Source organism: Protomyctophum bolini, assembly GCF_963924005.1.
Source record: "Protomyctophum bolini genome assembly, chromosome: 8".
In the NCBI taxonomy this organism is placed as follows: Eukaryota; Metazoa; Chordata; class Actinopteri; order Myctophiformes; family Myctophidae; genus Protomyctophum; species Protomyctophum bolini.
This window is the reverse complement of record NC_137869.1, coordinates 18,539,994-18,563,265: the sequence shown is the minus strand read 5'-3', so window position 1 is coordinate 18,563,265 and position 23,272 is coordinate 18,539,994. Positions and strand designations below refer to the sequence as shown.

At 41.0% G+C, this 23,272-nt stretch overlaps 1 protein-coding gene across 3 annotated transcripts; it reads left to right on the top strand.

Moving 5' to 3' along the window:
• The first annotated feature begins 1,620 nt into the window (after positions 1-1,620).
• Positions 1,621-11,646, top strand: dpt (dermatopontin). Of its 3 annotated transcripts, XM_080770925.1 has the most exons (7): positions 1,621-1,740; positions 2,304-2,605; positions 3,252-3,402; positions 5,336-5,582; positions 8,740-8,865; positions 9,360-9,467; positions 10,897-11,646. In XM_080770925.1, exons 4-7 carry the CDS (start codon positions 5,356-5,358, stop codon positions 10,961-10,963), a joined length of 528 nt encoding a protein of 175 aa, XP_080627051.1. In that variant the 5' UTR covers positions 1,621-1,740; positions 2,304-2,605; positions 3,252-3,402; positions 5,336-5,355; the 3' UTR covers positions 10,964-11,646. The 3 variants fall into 3 exon arrangements, with proteins under 3 accessions (XP_080627051.1, XP_080627052.1, XP_080627050.1); XM_080770926.1 differs by lacking the exon at positions 1,621-1,740 and having other exon boundaries at positions 2,010-2,605; XM_080770924.1 differs by lacking the exons at positions 1,621-1,740; positions 2,304-2,605; positions 3,252-3,402 and having other exon boundaries at positions 4,978-5,582.
• The last annotated feature ends 11,626 nt before the right edge of the window (positions 11,647-23,272 follow it).

Genomic DNA, 23,272 nt, shown 5'->3' with positions numbered 1-23,272 from the left:
AGCTACAGCTACATGGAAAAAGTAGCTCAGCTACTTTTTATTTTTCAGCGTTAAATTGAGAATGTACATGCGGTGCATATGAAACAAAATATAATAACCTACAAAAAAGTCACATGCCACGATGCCAGCTGAAATATGCCTCTCAACGGTTTTATTTAAAAAAAAAAAGACTTAGAGACTTACACAAATAAAAGAGGATCTGTTGAGGATACTGTGTGTTATACATGGCATTTGATCGTCAATGTTAACACATCTTAACTGTAAAAAAAGAGACCCTTGTATAATGAGATAACTACACCTACATTATAACTAAACAACTGTTACATGATGACATTTGATCGTCAACATTTGAAGACCCCTGTTCTAGACAGATTTTCCCCCATTAAAGAAAGGATAAAACAATTAGAGGCAGCTGTTGGCTTGTCAAGAGCTGACATGCCCTCAAAGCAATCAGAAAAAGGAACAGTCCTTGATTTTTCAAAGGGGGTTCTAGTACAAGAATTAACACAGCAACTAATGGTCAAAATGAATATATTTATTTCATGTTATTGCCCAAAATTGTAGCTTGTAACTTGAGTAGCTAAGCTACCAAAAATGACCCAAAAAGTAGCTGAGCTACTTGACGAGGTACACCAATATGAATGTAGCTAAGCTACCACAAGCTACAGCAAAATGTAGCTAAGCTACGTAGCTCAGCTACATGTAGCTTAATACTCCCCAACACTGCCTATGAATAATATATCTAAATGGAATACCATAGTTATGGAGTTGTAGAACACACATTGCCAAACTACTATAGTTATTCCATCTTTTGTTAGGATGTGGGTGATGTTGCTGAAGTGATTGTTACAGTGACAATGACATCACCCTCAATTGTGTGGGGATTTGGTGCTCCTGATCATTGTTGGTAAAGATGCCTTCAGAATGTCTTGAAAAACATTGTTTGCTTAAAATGACATGCCCAAAATAGGGTCATTGAAAGTGGTTGAACATTCTGATGACGCATTTTCACAATTACATTTGTTGACACGGGACACATCAAAGCGCCCTTCAGTAATAGCATAAAATGCAGCCACATTTTGCCTGTCAAAGAACAAGAACACACTGTTATGTGGAACGTACGCTGCATGTCTGTTGTGCAGTGATATTGTGTAAAAAGATTACCGGTATCTGTGCTTTTCAAGGACATTCTTGTCGGTGCTCTGATACAGTAAATCTGTGTTACCATTGCATATTTGCAATTAGTATGTAATTAACAATTTGGGCCAGGAATAATTAGCACTGATGTTACAACTTGTCATAATGTTTACTTTCCTTTGTTTCCTTCAGATGACATTCCCACTTTCCCAGCCATAATTTGTATTTACCTTCACTGATTTATTGTAGTTAAAGCACAATTGTCAAGAAATGTTCTTGGCAACTGTTAATCTTCTCTTATTGCAGTCCTTGGTACAGAATCTTTCTAAATGTGGGCCACGTCAGCCAAATACATTTGGTGGGCCCTGACATGAAAAAGTGTGCATCCACGATTTCCAGAAGATCCCTGTGGGGAAAATCATCCTCTGTATTTGACCCATCCTAAATATTAGGAGCAGTGGACAGCTATTGAGCAGCACCTGGGGACCAGCAAGATTATCTATCGACATCTTGCCGACAGGCAAGAGACGGCAGAAATCCGTCCCGACCCAAAATCGTGAAGGAATCTGAAGGAGTCTCCTCAGTCTGGAGTTACCTTAAAAGGCCAGTGTTTTTACATGTACTGTATCTTTTAGTGAACTTATTGATTTTGGTGACCCCTAGCTAGTGCCTGTACCATCAGGCCTGTGAGGCCATACAATTTAGTAGCTAGGCCTTTAGGACTTTGTGGGGGTCTGTAATCTATACATTCTTGTAATAAAAACAGAGCTGCAAACAAGGTTAAGACCAGTGACAAATGCACAAATGCATGCTCAACTCAAAGGTCTCAATGTGTTGCACCACCATGCAACTAAACAGTCGAGGCGTTTCTTCTGCTTTTCGGAAAAGTGGGTGTCAAGTTTGGTTTTAGCACATGGTTTGGAATTTGGATAGTGTCTATTTCATGTCATGCACATCACACCTAAAAGTGTGTACTTGAATGCTAGGTTGTGTTGGTGTGCCTGTGTGTGCGTGCCTGTGTGAGAGATAGGGCACCTGCCCTCCCTAAAGTGCATACATGGCCCTATACTGTACACATCACCATGTATTGGTGAAAGGTGCATTTACAGCAGTATCCTACCATAGATTTATCATAACAAATGTTTCTTGTCCATTCTTCATTCTAGAGTGCTTTTCACATGGTGGCTGGAGCAGCTCAGATCATATACTTCCATGACTCTATCTCCAGCTACGATGTAACTCCAAATCCAATACGCTTACACAATACACAAGCTCAGTGCTAGTAATGCCAGAGAACATGGAAGAGCCCTTGGCAACTGCGGATCAGTTTGATGTCATGGGCATAATACAAGCATGCTGCCTTCACCCGGAGACCCACCTGTGCCCAGATAATTGCATTGAAGCTTATGGATCATCATCTTGATGAGTAGGACAGTGTCTCAGAAGAGCTCCTGGAGTCTTCACTACGGTAGGTGCCTAGGTGGTTGATGTCATCGAGAAGGACCACGAAGGGTGTGGTTGGATTGGATTGGTGGTTGTTCAGTAACAGGAGTCTCGTTGCCTTTGTATCTCATTTAGTCAATATATAAATATACATAAAATGTCAGAATATTCCACAAAGATCATTTATCAGCTTACATTTTATTCCAGTTCCAATTTTTTCTGCTCATTCTTTTGTTTCATCACTTCCAATTTCACTTGTTTATCCTGTATGAGGTCTGTCTCCAGATTGGATAAAATTGGTTCCCAAGATAGATAAATAAACTATAGCAATGGTCGAATATAGTGCTATTTAACACTTATTTTAACTACATACACAGTATCACAAATTACGCGTGTGATTTATGCATCTAATTCCTGGTTGTGGGAAACACTTCATAGTAATACTGTCTGCCACGGCTGCTTGCATGGAGTCTCAGCTTGCTCTTAGTCTGAATATATCCCCTATAATAGTACGAAGAACATATTAACTCTGGTTTACTGGGAGTGCTAAAAGGACGCGAGGGTGATTTGCTAACTGGTTAGGTGCCATATCTTCCCTGAGATTTATAGGCTGGTGACCAATTACCACTTATTGCCCACATTGAACTGCATGCAACCTCTCTCTGTTTAAGGAACTCACCCATGTCACCATATCAAATCATGGATCAAACTTGGCCACCAAACACAGTTGGTGAGGATTGTTTGGGAGAATTTTCATCTGGGCACAAAGGAACCAAAACAGCAACCTTTGATGATTCATAGAATGGCTCCGTACCAAAAAAGGTGAGGCCCACCAGCAACACACACACACACACACACACACACACACACACACACACACACACACACACACACACACTTACTTATTGTAGAATATTAATGAGGTTCATCAGATACTGTTTTCTTGATGTCTTAAGGCTATGGTTATTTGATAAACAAATTACCACCTGGCAGTGGCAATCATTCAGGTGCCCTCGTATCCAAGCTTGGGTATAGGCTGCATCAGAAAAACACATGAACCCATCGGGAGTATGCGTAAGATTTGGCAAAATGTGTAGATCTGGAGATTGTACAATAGGTCAGATATTTTTAAGAGATTTGGCCTAGAGTGGAAAAAGGAGAACAAAGAACACTGATCAAGAAGCATGTAGGGTGTAAGTGGTTATGGCACATTATGTTTACTAATATAGATAATGTGGAACAGTCGTCAAGGGGGAGAGGAGGGTTGGCTCAACATAGCACAGGTCGCAAGCCAAATTCAAACCGTGTGATCTGGTCGAAGAAACGCCAAATTATTGGCATACCACACTAACTTTAATGCATGCTTTCATAATGTCACACAAATTATGTTCATGGTTTTCATATCCGTAGCCTATATTTTCTCAGATTCTACACTGATTGGCTAGGATTGCCTTCCAAAGTTGAGTGGCCCGTTTTGTACAAAATGCTATCCTCAGAGATGCAATGGCTCTGCATTTCCTCAACAAAATGAAGAAAATTGTTGCAAAGAACAAACAAACAAAAGAACATGTTTATATTACTCCTGAACATTTTGCCAAACATCACACACACTCCTATCCTCCTGGTGGAGACCTAGCTGTGCCCACTGCCCAGAAGGGCACCTTTTCTAGTTATACATTGATTCAGTCAACCTGTGGATGTTTCTTGGTGGTTGAGCCAGTAATGTGTGTACCATAGGTCCACAATCCAGCTACACCAATTCACATCAGCTCTCTATGGGGACCGGACGCCTGTTGCACACGCAACTTCCTCCATGTACAATAAACATAACACTGTCTTATTACGCAATACCTACACTGGCTACTTCCTGAACTGGTGCAACATCATAATCATCATCGTTTTAGGCCCCTACCCCTTTTCCCCAGTGCCTAACCACTCCAAAGCAAAGCAATGTGTGCCCCTATGTATGTCTCCATGTATGTCCACTTCAGTACAGCAACACACACACACACACACACACACACACACACATTGACCACTGCATACAGTACAGTACGCTACAGTACTACAGTACAGTACAGTACAGTACAACATGACAATAAACCATATTATTACACAACAAATGCTATCTTATTTCCAACTACTTCACATCTGCATTTACACACTATTCTCCATGTGCATCAATCACACTCATTGCTTCCTTGCTCACTACAATTAGCAGTGCAACATCGCAAGGGTTTCTGTGTACAATTTATAATGTTGTCATTTCTTTTAGCAGTTGCTCTTCTCCAGACTCCAAACTGACTTACAATAAATGAAAGGTCGACTTATATATCAGACATCATGGCAAGTGGCCATGGAATGAGAATGCTATGAGAACAAAGATGACACATTTCATTACATCAGTGCCACATTAAGTGTATAACACAAATATTTGAATCACATATTCCCCGTGTGTTTGAGAAGCGGTCATTGACAAAGTAATCTATTAAGGTACACTCCTTGTCTGTAATGGAGCCATGTCTCCACAGTCCACCTTAAAATGTCAAGCGAGGGCCAATTTGGGTTTTATCCTGTGAGCCATAAATTACACATCACTTCTGGATATAAAACATCTGGACAACAAAAGGCTGTGAGTCCTTTACAGTGAGGCAGCTGTGCAGAGCAGAGCAGACAGACACCGGCTCTCTCAGTGCAGACCTCTCAAGGATGGCTTCTGCTCTCTTGTTTTGGGCTCTGCCCTTGCTGGTCACAGTGGCAGCACAGCACACCGACATGGAAAACACGCACGACATGCACGACATGGGTTGGATCAACGCCTATCGCCAGGGCTTCAACTTCCAGTGTCCTCACGGAGAGGTTCTGGTGGCCATAAGGAGCTACTTTAGTGAGGCAGAAGGCTCGGACCGCCTGTGGACCTTTGAGTGCCAACGCACCCCCGAGGGCCTGGGAGAGCCAATGGACTGTTGGTGGGACGACATCAGCCGTGCCGGTTTGGAGTGGTAGGTCCTCTGGATGCCTGGTCTTTCTTCTAATCTAAATTATTCCATTCTTGCCTGACCATCTGCATATCATAAACAACATCAATAGTAGCTAACTTTCCCTGCAAATATGACATTTGGGGCATTCAGGGACCACAGCAATGAATGGCTGGGATGCTAATTTAAACAGATGGTGCATTTCAGTCAGCTGTCCAAATGTGTTTGTTTTGTTGTAGTGACAGTAGGCTATCTGCTGCTTAGTAGGGCTTCAAAAACAACATCAATTTGGAACCTTACTAGACCAGACTTTGACCCCGTTGTCAAGGAGTTTTTACCACCACTACAATTATCATCTCTGTTTCATGTCATTATATTATTTAATAAGAAGAAACAGACACTAAAATCTAAAAGGATATCTGTGGAAACATGTCAACTTAATTTGGTTGTGCATTCAAACTGAAAATAAATCAAGATATTGACAGTATTTTCTTCCAACTTAAATTCTGATTGTATTTGTTCCAGCCTTGTGATGTATTAAAATAATGCATGACAAAAAAATGCAAACTGGTGTCCCAGGACAATAACTACCTGACAAATTGATATTTTGAGGAGCATATTTTAAGTGGGTTCGTATTTTGGTTCTTAAAATAAACGTAACTAAAAGTCAGAAGGCTACAGATTTGTTTCCAAACTTCACACAAATCAGTTAACATTATCATATAGTCATGTGATCAACACTTATCTGCCAGATTCCGTCCGATGTTTCATACAGTATGATTGGCATTAAAATGTGCAGGAGTGGCTTGTGCTGAACACTGTGACCCACTGAGCTGATCTGTAGATTGACAAAATAGGGTTAAATGGTCAACAAAGCCACCCATGTTGTTTTGGCACACACACAAAGAGACATCTTCGCACAAACTTAAATTGGAACATAACAGAAGACAGCTGCAACCAGAGGATGTGATTTTGGAAGGCTGGTAGGTTGTAAAACAAACTGGAAGTCTTGTTTATTATCTTTTCAGGTTTTTTTTCTCAATTTTTTTTACCCAGAAGAAGAGGGATAATGCCACGGTTACTTTTTATACGTGATGACATCACATTTATGTAATATACTACTCCAACACAATGTCATTAAAAAAAAAATGTTTTGTTTTCCTAAAAATGTAATCTATGCATGACACTGAAAAGTCCACAGACAAATGGTTTCTCTTCTTTCTCTTCTTACCAGGATCTAATCATTTCCCACGCTGTGAGAACAAAACCAATAGTTGTTCACAAACAATGCATGTTTATCACAGAGTAGACTAATTAAAAGATGAATATGTTCCCAGCGAGTCATAGCAGCATGAAACAATCTAAACTGTATTAATTAATTACAGTTCCACAATAATCCCACTGTTACATTCTACTGCTTCGTTTGTCCTTCATTCTTATTGTGATTCCCCAGCATACAGTATCAACAGCGATACGTTGTCTGACCCCTCTAAAATATAATTTTGCAGGTATTGTCAAAGCAACCTAGGTCAGTCCATCTGTAATATGCTTCATTGTTATCACCAGGATACTGCTCCAAAACCAACACATGTGTTCTCCTTACTGGAAACCTCTGCATCCAATTGGCGTCAATAACATGCCTTCAGAGATTCCGCCACGTCTTTTATGAACCACATGTTTGAGAAATTTCCTGATCCCTGAATACAATTCACACATATTTAATTTCCTGATCTGATCCCTAAATGAAATTCACAAATATTTTATTTCCTGATCCCTAAATGCAATTCACAAATATTATTTAATTTCCTGATCCCTGAATGCAATTCACAAATATTACATTTCCTGATCCCTGAACACAATTCAGAAATGCTATTTTGGATCAGTTTACGGAGTGCCGAACGGGAAGGGACGAGTCACGAGGCCGTGGCAAGTCCAGGGCACCACCGGTTATAAAAGAATAATGATGGTGAACAAGAGGCTGACAAACCAACCGGGGCCCACCAATGGCCGGCAATCGCCACGCCAGCCATGGACTATAATAATAAATCTCAAAGAGTTTAATCATAATGTAGTATGAATGTTTGTACAATACAGTAACTAAGTACATTTACTCAAGTGCTCCACGTAATTACAATTTTGAGGTTATTTTACTAGAGTATTTACAATTTTCTATACTTTTACTTCTACTCCACTACATTTCAGAGACAAATATTGTACTTTTTCTCCACTACAATTATTTAAAAACTTTAGTTACTAGTTACTTTGTAGATTTCGTTTATTATTACAAAACATACAGTAACCACTTCAGCCCTATATACATTTCGGACATTTGAAAATAGCCGATCTACTACAAGATCACAATGTGTCGTGATGCGACGCATTGTGGTGCTTTAAGATTAGATAATACAAAACAATTGTACAAGATACAGATATAGTTTGATTTAGCAGTAATCCGATTCCAAAAGTGATTATTTTTTAACAAAGATCGCCACATAATTTGGATTCAGTAAATGACAAGAAGTAATCTGACCCAACCCCACCCTGCAACAGTATTTCCATGCTCCTTTGTTTCACATTTGTTTGTGTGCTCGTTAAGCATGAGTGTAATGCACAGCATCCAAGACGGCGAATCAAAACGTTGACACTCTGAAGGGTCTCTAGTCTCGCCACACTTCCCTCCTGTTACCGTAGCTGTCTGTTTGAGTTACACTCTGCTCTGTTGGGAAAGGCCTAACCTATCCTTATTGGCTGCATGGCTGTGGGCTGTGCTTGTGTTGCCATGACAAAAGCCTGCAGCTCACGGCACTCTGGTTGCTCTGGGCTTGGTATTCAGGGAGCTGTTGTGATGACATCTAATTGTAAGGGTCATAAACAATTGGCACTGTCAACAAACCAGTATTTACATCGAACCTCTGCCAAGGAGAAGACACCCCTGAGCAACCCACCTGTTCCATTGGCCATTGTGTTCTTGCTTTGTTATCTTATTGAACAGATACTCACTGTGCCTTAATTGTTACCAGTACCTCCCTCTTAGTTTTGGGAAAAAAATATTACAAATAAAAGCATAAGTTAGCTAAAAAGCATTCATTTACAGAATGAGATTATTGCGAGCGTGTGTGTGTGTGTGTGTGTGTGTGTGTGTGTGTGTGTGTCCATTCACTAACATTATGCCTCTTTGCAGGACTTCAACATGCACCAGAAATGGCTTGGTCGCAGGCGTACAAAGCAAGTACTTTGAAGCGGTTCTTGACCGGGAATGGCAGTTCTACTGCTGCCATTATGGCCGCCGGTGTCCCTACTCCTGCTGGTACGTTCCTTCCAACAGGGCCAGTGTTAATGGGTTTATGGTACTGCTCCTGAACCTAAAACTCACCATTACTCACTATGAATCATGAAGAGCTGTTACACTGATGATGAATGATGATGTATGATAATAAGAGTGCCCCTCACTTCACATGGGTGTGATTTTGATTTTCTTACTATCAGTGTGCCATATCAACATTACGTTTAATTATGAAACCATATCAAAATGAAATATGTGCAAGCGATCACCCTGGTGCCAATGTTGGCACCAGTGGCAAAGGTTGCCTATCCCTGGATACTCTGCAGAATATTTCTTTGATTATTTGGCCTGTTTCTATACAATGTTTATGCCTTGCTCTTACTCTATCTCTATCTTCCTCTCTTTTCACAAGAAACAAAACAACAAATGATGGAACTCACAATACGTTTTTCACCCACTTCTTACCCATGTAAAGCTGTGATGTAACGATGTAATTCTAATGTATGTGGTCCATACAGGATGACCACTGATGTCCCAGCACGCCTCAGGGAAGAGGCTGAGATGGTCATCCCCAGTTACGGCTACTTCATCAGGGGAGCCCAGACCACTTTCAGCGGTGTACTCAGGTTTGCTGATGACTCATTTTGCATTTACATTCCAAACTATGAAGATGCAATTCTGGGGGAATTGCAAAGTGTGGTTGCCTCGCTGATAAGCCCCTCCCACTAATTTTACTATTTAACTCCAATGTCACGTCACCCCTGTGATCATGTGTAAGTAATTCGGAGGGGATTTATCCCCCAAAATTTTTGTTTGACATTTGTGGCATATCTGGTGAAATAGGCTGCTCCCACTAACTTCGAGAAGCCGATTACGGCCGAACTTTACAGACTATGACAATTCTGACTGTGCTGTTGTAATCGGATAGGTCCAAGGATCATGTGTACCGATTTGTGTGAGATTTGGACAAAATATGTAGGTGGAGGAGCAAAAAGTGTGTTTTGAAGAAAATTAAAAATGGCTGAAAATGTATCCTGATGCAAATGGGCGTGGCCTATATGGCTCAAGGCATCCAGGGAAAAGGACATTTAGATTTTACGACTTATGGTTCAAGAGTTATAGGGCAAAATGTAAAGTGGGCTGTAATAGCGTCACCATTGGTCGACTCATGTAATTATTAATTACATTTATTTTAATAATTATTATTAACCTCTCCTCCAAGTGTTGAATTGAGCCCTTACGGTTTCTTACAGTTCCACACTTACAAATGTGTGGTGGGGCAAAAACATAGGTCTAAAGCCCTAACCACACCAGAGGGTCGCCATGCAACTCCTTGCAACATGCAACTCCTTGCAACTACTTGCAACCATTATTCCCAATGGCAGTTGCAAGGAGTTGCATTGGTGTGGTTTGTTTTGTTGCAAGGAATTGCGAGTAGTTGCAAGGAGTTGCAGCTGGTCTGGTTTGGGCCTTAGGGGAATTAAAACTACCCTGAAATTGTTGAAATCCTGTACATATTCTGTTCTCATGGATAAACTGGAGGAAATGATACTTCAGCACAGAGGTCTCTTGGACCAGAGGTTATAGAGCGTCGCAGTCCCTCCCCCTTTCAGAAAAATGCATTCTCCCATAGGCATTTCTTATTTAATTTATTTAAAGACCTTTTAAGCGCCGTACGAAGCCAACTCTTGTCGTGACAAATCATGACAACACACACAACTTTTCGGGCCAAACAAAAAATTAGAAAGTAGAAAAAAAACGGCAGGTTACAACACTTTTTTTGTTGTTTTTCTTCTTTGTAATTATTTGTTTGGCCCGAAAAATGGTGTGTGTTGTCATGATTTGTCACGACAAGAGTTGGCTTCGTACGGCGCTTAAAAGGTCTTTAAATAAATTAAATAAGAAATGCCTATGGGAGAATGCATTGGGTTTTCATTTCCTGGGCCACTCGTTTTTCTGCTCTATAGTGAAACTAGAGCTGGGAATCAAACAAAAGGTGAATAAGCCAGTCATGAATGCTAAAATGACAGGAGTTTCTGTTTTTCTTGGTTTCAGGGATCGTCAGTGGAAGTACATCTTGTGCCGGATGACAGACTTTGAGTGTGAATTTGAGAACCTATAGATTTCAAAAGCTTTGGGCAGTATTTTAAGCCATTACATTAATATTAATATTACATTACAATAATACCATATACTGTAATATAATCACAGATGTACTCAAAGTATTACTTATACCTGATATAACGTGATATAATCACCTGGATTCAGACAAGGTTAAAGTTTTGATTTGATTTGACTATTATGAATGTTAACGAACTGTCCTATACAATCATTATTGAATGAATGTTGCTTGCTTATATGCACAATAATGTAGGGAATTGGACATATTCCACAAAGCCACTTGCACGGCTTGACTACATTTCTTTTAATGAGTATGTAGTGTATATGGACCAACAGCGTAGTTCAGTCAGCCATGGAAGTCAAACTGGTCCCATATCTCTCACTAACACTACCAGCTCATCTGTCAACAAACCTCCTCAGGTTTTTCACTATATCAGCATGTCATTCAATGCGGGTTCATATGTATAGTATCTTTTAATATCTGAGTATATTTAGGTTCTGCCCTTGAAGGGTTCATATGTCTACTATCATGTTATGTAATAACTGTGTAGTGTATATTTAGGCTTTGGGGTTTGTCATGCTTGCAAAGAATGTTCTTGAGTATCTGAGTACTGCAGGACCAGAGCCACAAAGTCAAATACAATGCATCAATACAAATCATCACAATAAATTGTTTTATCTAGACGTGTCCTGACTGAGCATGGATCTCGTTGGTCAGCAGTATTTTACTAGACATTACTAGACTGTTATCTGTTGTGTTGGTCATGTTGGTGGAAAACATAGTCCCAGGCATGCCATACTTCTTGTGTAACATCCACTGACTGATATATCTTCTTTGCATAATCGTCAAATCATGTAGAGCGAGCAAACTTTTTGTGCTAAAGGCAGGTTTTATCACTCTGTAACATATTTACATTTATAACCGCTTATTCACCCCTATTTCATACATTGAAAAAGTTTTAAAAAGCAACAACACCAACAAAAGGCGTCGCTCACACATAAACGACACCCTCTTCTGGGTGTCTCCTGTGTCCTTTGTGTCGCACGGCTCGCAATTCGTTTTCAATGGGAGTCTCGTAGTTTGACGAGACAAGCTTGCTCCACGGTTGTGTTGTGGGGGGAGGGGGGCAGAAGACAGGTATGGAGCAAGCTGCCTCTTGCATAATGCGCAAATTCAAAACAGGTTGTATGCAGGGCCGTTGAGTGTTGAGTTGAGTACTTCCAAACTCCAACTTGCATCTAGTTACCACCTTACTGGCAAGATGGACGCGGTCTGCATATGGTCAGGGGGTCAATTAACCTTGTAATTCAACAAAATCTGATTTATAAAAGAACAGGCCAGAGACGCTACACCTGTGCCATATGCTGTGTACTGTATATGCATAGGGCTAGACAAAACAGGGGCACCATGGGTTAATGTGGTTCAAATTAGTTTTTAATAAGAGTTTAATTTGGATATTATATCAACAATATCAACCATAAGGAAATGTATGTATTTAATTCAGTCTGAACAGAAGCAGGGATAAAACATATGCCCACGGCCACCAGTGATAAAATAGAGATATCAAAAGCAGAGGCATGGATTGATCTCCCTGCCCGCCATTTCCCCTAGGAAATCCAACCCTGCATATGGTTCAGAGTTTGAAAACAGAAAGGTCATACAGTGCATACTGCTGGCTGGGATCTGATGATGCATGTATCACATAGCCAAGGTGTCTCGTCTACATATCACTGGCCTTTGTTGTTGATTTGACACAATTACACATTGCCGCCCTCTCATTACGGAGGCGTGAGTGAGCAGTAACTAACTATCTAGTTGAATACTGTGTGGGAAATGGTCAGGCGGTCCAGACGGAATATTCGCTGTTGTGGTGTTTGAAGGGTTTCTGGTGGCTCAGCCAAGCTGTGGCGTTTGAAGGGTTTCTGGTTGCTCAGCCAAGCTGTGGGGTTTGAAGGGTGTCTGGTGGCTCAGCCAATTATGCCTGATTCATACTTTGCACATCATTGTTCACTGAAAATAGCAGATCTACAAGCTCAAAACGCATCATGTTGTGAACTTGTAGATCAGCTAATTTTGGTGCACGACACCTGCAATGTTGCATGAAACTATAGGCTAGGGCCCAGATCATATTGACCTGGGTTCGAATCCAACACCCATCTTGTCTTGTAGGTCCCTCCTCTGTCTCGGCCCTTAGTTTCCTATGTCTGTAGTATCTGTACAATGCCCTATCTGAGATAAAGCTTAGAAATAATAAATATAAAAAATAGATAAAGGAGGATAAACTCAATCATATTGACCACCCTCTCCTTTTCTTCTTGGAGAATGACGCGTGACTTCGATACTCATCTCTGAACTTCCATTGCCAAAAAACCTGTTCTTGGGGCTCAATGCAGTTCCAGCAGAGATGCTCAGGCCACCAAAAGAACCACCAAAATAACTTTGATTCTAGAACTGTTTCCGTTCTTAATTTTTTATGATAGTTATCATCACATCTTCACACATCACATCTTCCAACCTGAATAGTGACATGACCACTTTGGTTTGGGAAAGAATAACGGAACCGGTTAAACCCTGGTGGACCTCAGTGGCCAACAGCAGAAGACTGTGGTCAGTGTTATATCCCAAGTTGGATTTAGCCAGACGGTTTGGCCGATATATCTGCCATTATTTGACTTTTTTGACAACTTCGGTATTGGCTATTATGCAGCCGATTTGTCTTAAAGGTGTATATTCAGTGTTTTCTCTTAATTCAAATATCATTAAAAAAAGGATAATCCTCCCTACTATAGAGTGTGCTGACCATATAAGTACTGTCCCCAGTTAACACCTGCATGGGGTCAAAAAAACCTTAGGTTTCATTTTTTGGCTAGGGTTAGCCAGCCTTCATCCAATTAGGATGAGAGGGGCCTTCCTCCAATCATGATCGAGTGGGGGCGGGCCTTGGTGCACATGCTGTTGGCATGTTGTCCTCCGTCCCCCCCCACCCCCCACTGTAGAGCGTGTGCATGTGCACATCTTGTTGTTACCAGGGCGGACCGGGGGTTTTCCAAATCACCCAAATCACTGAATTCTCCTTTAATTTATTCACAACTTTCAACCTGTTGCCTCATTATTTTCAAAAGGTTTCAAGATGTCCAAAAATAGCACATATAACAAACTTACGAGGCGAGACAATGTTGGAAAGGGTTACTTGGTTAAATAAAATAAAGTCATGTTTATGTGTAAAAAATTCCAATTTTAATTAAATATATATATTTTTCTTTTTCTTTACAAAATATCACTCAGAACATCGGTGATCGGTGGTCTCTAGGTCTATGACTCAAACCCAAACATCTCACATCGACCAGGCTCTGGTCGTAAATTAATGTGTGTCGTGGGAGTCTGCAGAAGGGCACTGCTATGCTATAGAGCTCAATAAACTTAACTTGTGTAAGTAAAGTGTGTGTGTGGGGGACTACATGAGTCAAGGGGAACCCATGACTGGTTGTTTTCATTCAACCTATTTACAACCGGACCAGTACATTTCGTTTCCCGGCTGAACTCTGTGAAGTGTGGGTCACCATCTATTCTGGGTCTAATGGAGTAAGCTGGGCACCGGCCAGTTAGCGCTGCACAGCATCTTGAAAAGAACTGGGGACTCCGCCAGTGGCTTTCAGCACTATTTGTTTATGGCAACTGCCGTCTATAGGCCCAGAGCCAAGTTCCACAGCATGACAGCTGTCCCCAGGGCCACTGGCTGAGGGCAGGACACACGCTAACAGAAGCCTTGGGGACTCATGGTCTCTGTGGTGGAAGAGACTTTCCACAGCGGATTGATGGGGATACTGTACATCTCCTCTTCCGTACTAGTTAGTCCTCATTCCGGCCTACTTTAAGTACAGTTGGACAATAAAGCTATCTTTTTCTAAATAGTATTGAAATTATCTATAATTAAAGCCCATGGAATGAGCCACAGAGCTATTAAAGTCCCCTAACTGCAATCACTGTTGGAATCTATAGTTAGACAGCATATAATTATGTTCTAACTACTGTAGGAATTAACGCCAACGGAGCTCCTTAGATGACAGAGTTTCATACTCTAATGAAAACCATCAAATGTTTTACATGAAGGTAACCTACATTAAGAATTTGTTCAACTAACCTGTTTCAAATAAACAATAAACAACATTCAATGGCGTAGCACTACCTACATTTAAAAACTAATAATAATGCAATCTTTGTAATGGCATTGAAGTAAACAGAAACCAGAAAAGAAAATATATCACTGGAAGGAAAAATCTGGTAATGGGACAAAAATTCTATTGACAAGATGTGTACAGGGCGGAGTGGAGCAACTATAACATTGTTTTTTCTTCTGTTGAAATATTTTCTTTTCTGGCAAAGAAAGTGCATTTGTGTGCATGTGTTGAGAGGCTCAGAGTGTGTCCAGTAGGGAAAGTAGACTTTCAACTTCTCAAAACGGCCATTGTATTGGCGAGTAGCGAAAGTGCAGCAGGCAACAGGCTGTGCCGGGAAGTGCAGCCTTTCACGCATGCGCAGGAAGTTGAAAGTACCATAGCGCTACGGAGACGTCCTCCTAATGCTATGGCCCAGAGCTAGGAAAATTGTGAATACGATAAAATTCCCCAAAACACATTATGTGCAAAGATACAGGTGAATTAGAATTCATCTGTTTCTGTTGAAATACTATTCTTTAATCACAGTTTGAGTGAATGTTCAGCTACATTGCAATATCACTGCCCGCTCATTGAACTTTGGACTGACCATGTTTGTCAACTTGGACATTTATTTCCTGGTTTGAGTTCGGTGTTTGTTTGTTTGCATTTACTTATACATTTACTTATGTTCTGTAGCTCTGTGTTTAGTATGTTAAAATAAATGATAGTGTCCCAAAACACACAAGTGTGTGTTTTGGGACATTCAGCCTTCTATAACTCTTGTTTTGTTCATGTTTATGTTTGACCTGTCCTGTTTCTGAAGAACCTTAGTGAACCTATATTGTGAACCTATGTTATTGAAAACCTTGAGTTGATCTTTTTCAGCATCAGTCGTCTTGCATTTGCGCCTAGCACCTCTCTATGACATGTAATCCAAATCCACCAATCGAGTCTAAATTGAACAAGTGTGAATGTGATGTTTGTCTTTTGAAGCCCAACCCCCCTGAGTGGGTTAGGGCTTCAGTTAGTACAGTAGATGACTGTCTTTTGAAGCCCAACCCCCCGGAGTGGGTTAGGGCTTCAGTTAGTACAGTAGATGACTGCAGGCTACATTAGCCCAACCCCCCTGAGTGGGTTAGGGCTTCAGTTAGTACAGTAGATGACAGGCTGAGTGTGTTAGGGCTTCAGTTAGTACAGTAGATGACAGGCTACATTAGCCACGGTCCACAGGAGGCTGAGCTGACAAACAAGGATTTTCCATTGGCTAGAGGTTGTCCAGTGCTATAGCCAGTGGAATAAAGCTATTCAATTTTAAACCCTAAACTGAACTAAAAGTTTAGTCAGGGTAATAACTATGTAAAAGCATCATTTAAATGGTTGTGACCTTAAAACATGTAAAAGATGACTGTAGGAAGACTTAATGTTTTCAAACTGATTTCTGTTTGGTAGTTGTATGTTTAATCGTAGTATGAACTAAGCGAGTCGAGCAGGAGCTATAGAGACTTTAGCTAACCCTTTACCTTAAATAGAAATCAATGGCCGACCAGCTGAGTTGTTTTTTACCATTTTGTGTGAAATAATAATAATACAATAGGGTCAGAGCACTCCATCCTCAACCAGGATGAAAGGTTTGCTTCAGAAGAAACAGATGCGTGAGTACAGCAAAAGATTTTGCAGTACAGGGGGAGCCTGGGTAAGGAGAGCCCATGGTGAGTGACCCTGACCCAGCCCCAGGCCAGCAGAGACAGCCTGTTTATTCTAGGAAGCCTCTACCCGCCTCTCGCTGCTCCCACTCGGGGATAAGAACAGCTGCCTCACTTCATGTCTGACAACTAATACAGACGGTGCTTGCATGTGTGAGTGTGTGTACGTGCTCATGCCAACGGTGACAATTAGTGCACAGAGTTCTGAAAACCCATGCCATATACAGTACCTCTGTTGCAAAAAACATCTTCAAATGTTTTTGCAATGCGTTGTGAGCTTGTAGATCGCTATTCATCGTAACACAAATTATACAGGGTTTAAGTGGTTAAAAGAGGAAACATCAGTAGATGTCATTGAACGATATAACATTAGGTTACTCAAGGGACAATAGCACGCTATTGATGTGTGTTTTAGTTAATTGTTGAATAATTAGGGGTCCATTTGGATCAATGAAGTTATGGGGTTCTGTGGCCTAATGCATAATTGGATGTAATGGCCGCCATTACATCAATCTGATTAATATTTTATGAAGTCTAGTTCGCCATTTTGCGGTAAACGTAGCAGATAAGTACATGGTTACACCGAGGGGTAGCCATGACATCATAGGACTAAACATTTTTCAACGCCACTTTTGGGCCATTTCAGAAACAGAGGAGCCAGTTGTATTGCTGCAAATGGAACATTAACCTACAACAAATGTATAAGATAAAGTTGAATCATGAGTGTCCCTTTAACTGCATGTTGTCAATTATTTGGAAGGACACCTTAGTTATAGTTACTTTACATTTGTCACGTAGTTATTGATACATACTTTGGCAAACTTCACAGTCATGGTTGCATGTTGTTAGCACAGATTGCTGCTAATTGGATTAGGAATAGTTTGTAAAAACATATACCCCACAACCAGTAGGGACAGTTTTATCAGTATTTTGACTATACGCCCATATAGTATATCAATTGCATTGTTCTGTATTGGCAGTGCACTTGATGTTATTGCCAGATGTCATCAATGTTCATAGTTCAAATATATAATAATTGAAGATAAGTGAGGTTGTTAAAACATATTGCCAAGGATGTTTGATTATTATGGCTCTCCCTGGTATCTGGATGTCTTGTGATATCCCACTCAGAATGTAATGAATAATGTAGTGTAAATAAACATGAACAAAACAGGGGCAATAATCCGCTTTAGACTGGCTCACAGTCACTCTGAAATGTGTCAGTTCTTGAGAGAAGGGCCTCAGGAGGTGGCTCCGCAAGAGTGTTTATACAGTTAACACATATTGGTTCCCCGACCCAGGAATTTAAGTATCAGATAATGTAAACTAGTCCAGATTTTGAGTTAACAATAATAACTTTCTCACTTTTTTCCATCATTGTCCATGGAGCAAAAAGTTGTGATTTGGGATCCAGCCAAAGTATTGTGGAAACACAAGGTGTAAGCTGAGCCTGGTGACCTACTGGTTCCCAGCCCTTGTTGGCTTTCTCACTTTCCCCTGCTTGAGATGTGCCTTGCACTGCAGACAAAAGCATCATTATTGCTCTTGGGAACCGTTGTTGGTGAATTCGTGGTACTGAAACGGCGCAGACTAATTCACAGCTTTATGGCCTGTGATTTAAAGGGTGAATGGAGCAGTGACTAGTGGCCTAATATCTGTCACTTCCAGTCATTCAGAGTAGACCCCCTTCACTAGAAGAGTAGACACAGAATATTTTAATGAGCTAGTCACTGCATTTCTTGGAACACTGTGAAATAAACAATTGGTGCCCCACTGAGAAAAAGTCTCTATTGAAAATATCACTCTTTCTTCCTAGAGTTCACTGGATATCCAGCCCTGTGACAGATCATGGCTTTGGGTATATAAAGGTGGACTGAGGCTTGTCTGTGTTACTCCTATGCCAAGTGACAGATTGCGGCTCTAGGTGTAAAAAGGATAGGACTGTGGCTTGTCGGCGTGTAAATCGTCCTGTTGGCCAAAGGCCCAGACAGAGAAAAGGAGCAGGACCTGCTAACAGTATGGAGTTTCACAAAACACGTTCTTCTCACACCATTGAGCATGTGCTCACAACTTCTAGAGATAGTTACGCGTTGGGGAAAGCCCACTTGTTCACCATTCAAATGGGATGAAGAGCATCTCTTTTCACACAATGATGACACCAATAATTTGTTACGTTTCTACTAATTCTGAGTTGAGTTGGAGATTTAAAATATGATGTTTCATGGCAGATCAAGCTTCTAGTATTATTACAATTAGAAGCCTATTTAAGACATAAAAGCAATAGTGGTATTCACTGTCTGGCATTGCCTTGGGTGATCACAGCAGACTTGGAAAACGACTAAGTGATTATGTGTCCGAAAAGGTTTCCCACCCCTGGTTTACACAGTATATTCTCTGGGCTTGTTGCAATCAATCCTCCAATTTGTGTCAATCAGCTTAAGTTGAAAAGATGTAGGGCTCCAATCAACAAATCAGCATACATTTGGTTAAGGTTTCTCTGAATCACCTCTGCATGAGCAGCTGTCATGGCACCATCTGTGGTGTATGTTAATGTGGTAGTGGTACCTACTAGAACAGAACAAGATGGTTGATAGAGCAGATGGCTGCAGATGAGACATCATACGCGTTAAGCAGAGGCTGATGGAAGTAAACAAAGTTAACACTGGTAAGCCTGAAGCCTCTAATAAAAAGATCACACTCGTGTGAAGTGAGGGGCGCTCTCTTATCATCATACATCATCATACATCACATTCCGTGCTCGGCGAATCAAATTGTCACATTCTGTGCTACAAACACATTCCGGGCTCATACACACAAAAAAGCTGTGCAAATTTCTATTTTGAATATAAAGGGAACAACGACAGTGAGATTTTAAAACTTTAACAGTAGCATAATAGTCGAACATTCTGTAGAAAATAGCAAAACCTGTCAGGCCCCATACAGACTTACCGAACGCATGTTGTGTTCTGTCAGTGTTTAATAGCCACCACAATGCTTTTCCAATGGGAGCCACATGGTTTGACCAAACATTTGTTTGATGGGCAAATAGAACACAGCGTTTGGTCAAACCATGTGACTTCCATTGGAAAAGCATTGAGGCAGCCATCAAACACAGACAGAACACAGAACATGCGTTTCAGCTGAGATGTTGGTGTAGACTGTAGAGGGAAAGAAGAAGGGGCCAAGTATAGACCCCTGGGGGACCCCAGTCAACAAAGTATATAATATTAGGGTTTCATTGATTTGTATTATTACTAGACAGTGACAGCGTTATTACTCTCTGAGTGTACATTTGTACATTGACATTAATGTAGATACAGTGTACATGTACTGAAACAGGGAGTAAGCTATCAGCTATGTGATGTGAGCATGGGTAAAGGGTAATATAGTAAGTGTATCTGTCAATGTAGCGATTAGCAAATAAAATATGTCTGACTCTGTTGGCATATTTTATAGCAGCATTTTATAGCTCCTTTGTGCCAAACCACTTTACAATGTAAATACATTCATTCACACACGAATGGTAGAAGTAGCCATGCAGAAAAATAGGTGTCTTGCTCAAGGACACTTCAACATGACATGGAGGAGGAGGGTTTGAACCGGGAACCGCCCGATTTTCAGACACCCCCCAACCCTACCTGGTCCATAAAGCTAGTTGCACTTTAGTGCACAAACACTGGAAATACCTTCAATTTAGTTTGCAAACACCTTTTTTCTGTTTAACTTCCAACTCAACCTCTTTGTCTCTTTATCTCTATGCCAGTACTTCTCAAACCTTTGATATACACCATGTGCATTAGGTCACAGACCCCCATTTGAGATGACTTCTTTCAATCTTTACAACCCCAGCCCACACTTTAAAATCCTCTGTGTTAGTTTGCTAATGAAACCAAACAATGTGCAGATCCGTATAAAGGATCCATGATCCTCCAGTGGCAAGTCAATCAATTAATGTGGTTTGTGACCTTCTCCCTCCCAAACGCAGAACCTTTACAAGGATGCTCAAGAAGTATTATGCCTTGCGAGCCCATTGCAGGCCAGTTTGAAGATCAAATGCCTCCATAATATCAGCCCCTCGTAGCCACTTGCCAGCCACACGACTATAGATAAGCGGTGGTGGCATATAGGAGGTTGTGATTGTATGCTCTTACATCATCCAGCACTCTGGCGTCTTGGCTGCAAAGCCAAGGTTTCCCTGACAATGTGCAGGGATCCCCAGAGTGTCCTTGCAATGTCCCCTGTCGAAGAGAACAGGCAGTCAATGAGTCAGTGGACACTGAACACACCTTCCTTACCAGGGCTTAAATCACAGAAATGGAATGGCATTGTTACTGTGAGTGCAGGCATAATCAAATTACTATAACACACACACTGTTGATTTATGAAACATAGTGTGAGCTAGAACTGCAACTGCTGATTATGGTCGATTATTCTTTGGATTGCTTTTTTGAGTCATCAAATAATTTCAATTTTATACTTTGTCATACTATGGTGTCAAACTGTGTGAAAATAGGCAATCTGCAAGCTCACAACGCATAGCATTGTGATGTATTGTGAGCTTGTAGATCTGCTATTTTTGCTCTGTAAGATAAATTGTATTTGTCATCTAGAGATGGCCACACCTTCCTTGTCCCTATGCACCATGTGTCTGTGGAATGGCACAGACACTCTCAGGCAGGCAGCATGTAATGGAAAACTACTCTAATACTGTGGCGACCATGGTGAGTTTCATATCAATGTGTCTGGCCCTGGTAGAACAGGAATGAGACAGTGAACGATAAGGCAATCTCCGTTTGCTCGCTTCCCTCAGCTGTGTTTGTCCTTAACGCAGACAGGGGACCTTTATCTTCCCCAGGAGTCCAGGACCCACAAAAATATCCTTAATCTCAGACTGATTTAGGAGCCGTTTAGTGTTTGGAGGAAATGGTTACTCATCAACCAGCATCTCCTTTGTACTTGTTTTCTAACGTCTGAAAGAATCACAGACCTGTTGCTTGTGCAACAACGAACATGTCCAGCAGTCAGGTCTTATCAGTGTATATAGCAGTTCGTCAAATGAATACACCAGTGGAAGCAGAGTTTGTATTAACCACATAAACCCTGGCATCCCTATTCCGGGCATGCCATAGGTTAACATTCATAGAAAATGGCAGATATACAAGCGGTGTGAGTTGCTGAAGAAGTTTTGGGTAGAGGAAAAAAAAGAGGGTGCCAAGTAGCCTATAGACCCCTGGGGGACCCCGGTCAATGAAGTGTGCAAATGTATTACTATAATTAATAATTAATGCACCAGTTTGCAAGCTTTCATAATGCTACTGACTACTGTCAGCGCTTGCTTGCATTTTTGTATACTAATTGCGACCGAAGGTCACACGTGACATGACATTTTTGTCACGTCATGTCACACTCCATTTGGTCAAGTGACATCACTATGACATCATCAGGGATGATAGTAAAATCCCCATACATGGGGAAAGCCCCATATATTGTGCCCAGGTCTCGTGACATCACTATGACATCATCAGGGATCACATCATAAATGTAACCTGTTGTTGCAATTAAGCCCATATGAGATCCCTGATGTCTTCAATATTAGTATATGGATATATGTCAGAACCTGTTCTGACATTCCATATGTTGATCCTTCCCCATCCATCCTTCCTCTTCAATGTCTCCCTTTTGACTGATAACTGTCCATTTAAACTGTTTAGACGTTATTTCTGCAGTTGTGCCCGGCAGCCGGCGAAAACTAGAGTTCTCAACAGGCCCGCCCGGCCCTACCTGTGACCTCATCAAACCCTGTACACTCAAGACACTGCCACTGTTGCCACCCTTAGATCTCCATATATGGAGCTGACCTGTTCTGACATTCCATATGTTGATCTGACCTCATCAAACCCTGTACACTCAAGACACGCTCCATATATGGCCAGTGCACGCGACCCCTCCCTTTAGGTCGCTTCTCGCCCCTAGGCGTCTTACTGGTAAATGTAAACTATGCTGAATAGACTATAGGCCTACTAGTAAACTATGCTAAATCAAATAGACATACACTAATTCGTTTAATTAGATGCAGCTTTCATTATGATGCTATAACATGCTTTTGATATGGTCAGATAAGATGCTCAGAAAATAATATAATAGTTTTGTTCTAGATTATGGGATCCAAAGTTTGAAAAATAGGCTATGTAACATCCCAATTTTTCTGTGATGGCCATTTCAATGTCAAAACCTTTCTTTTCTCTGAGGAGTTGACAACTGTCAACTGTTTATCTTGTGGAAACAAAGACTGTGTACAGTCAATACCTCCTAGCGTAAACTGATTCAACAACAAATATACGTCCACTCACCAAAGGCACAACCATGAGGGCAATGGGGGCACAGATCACTACCATTCTGACCTACAAGGCCAGCAGCAATGTTTAACCTCCTGTTTCAAGGTTGCAGTA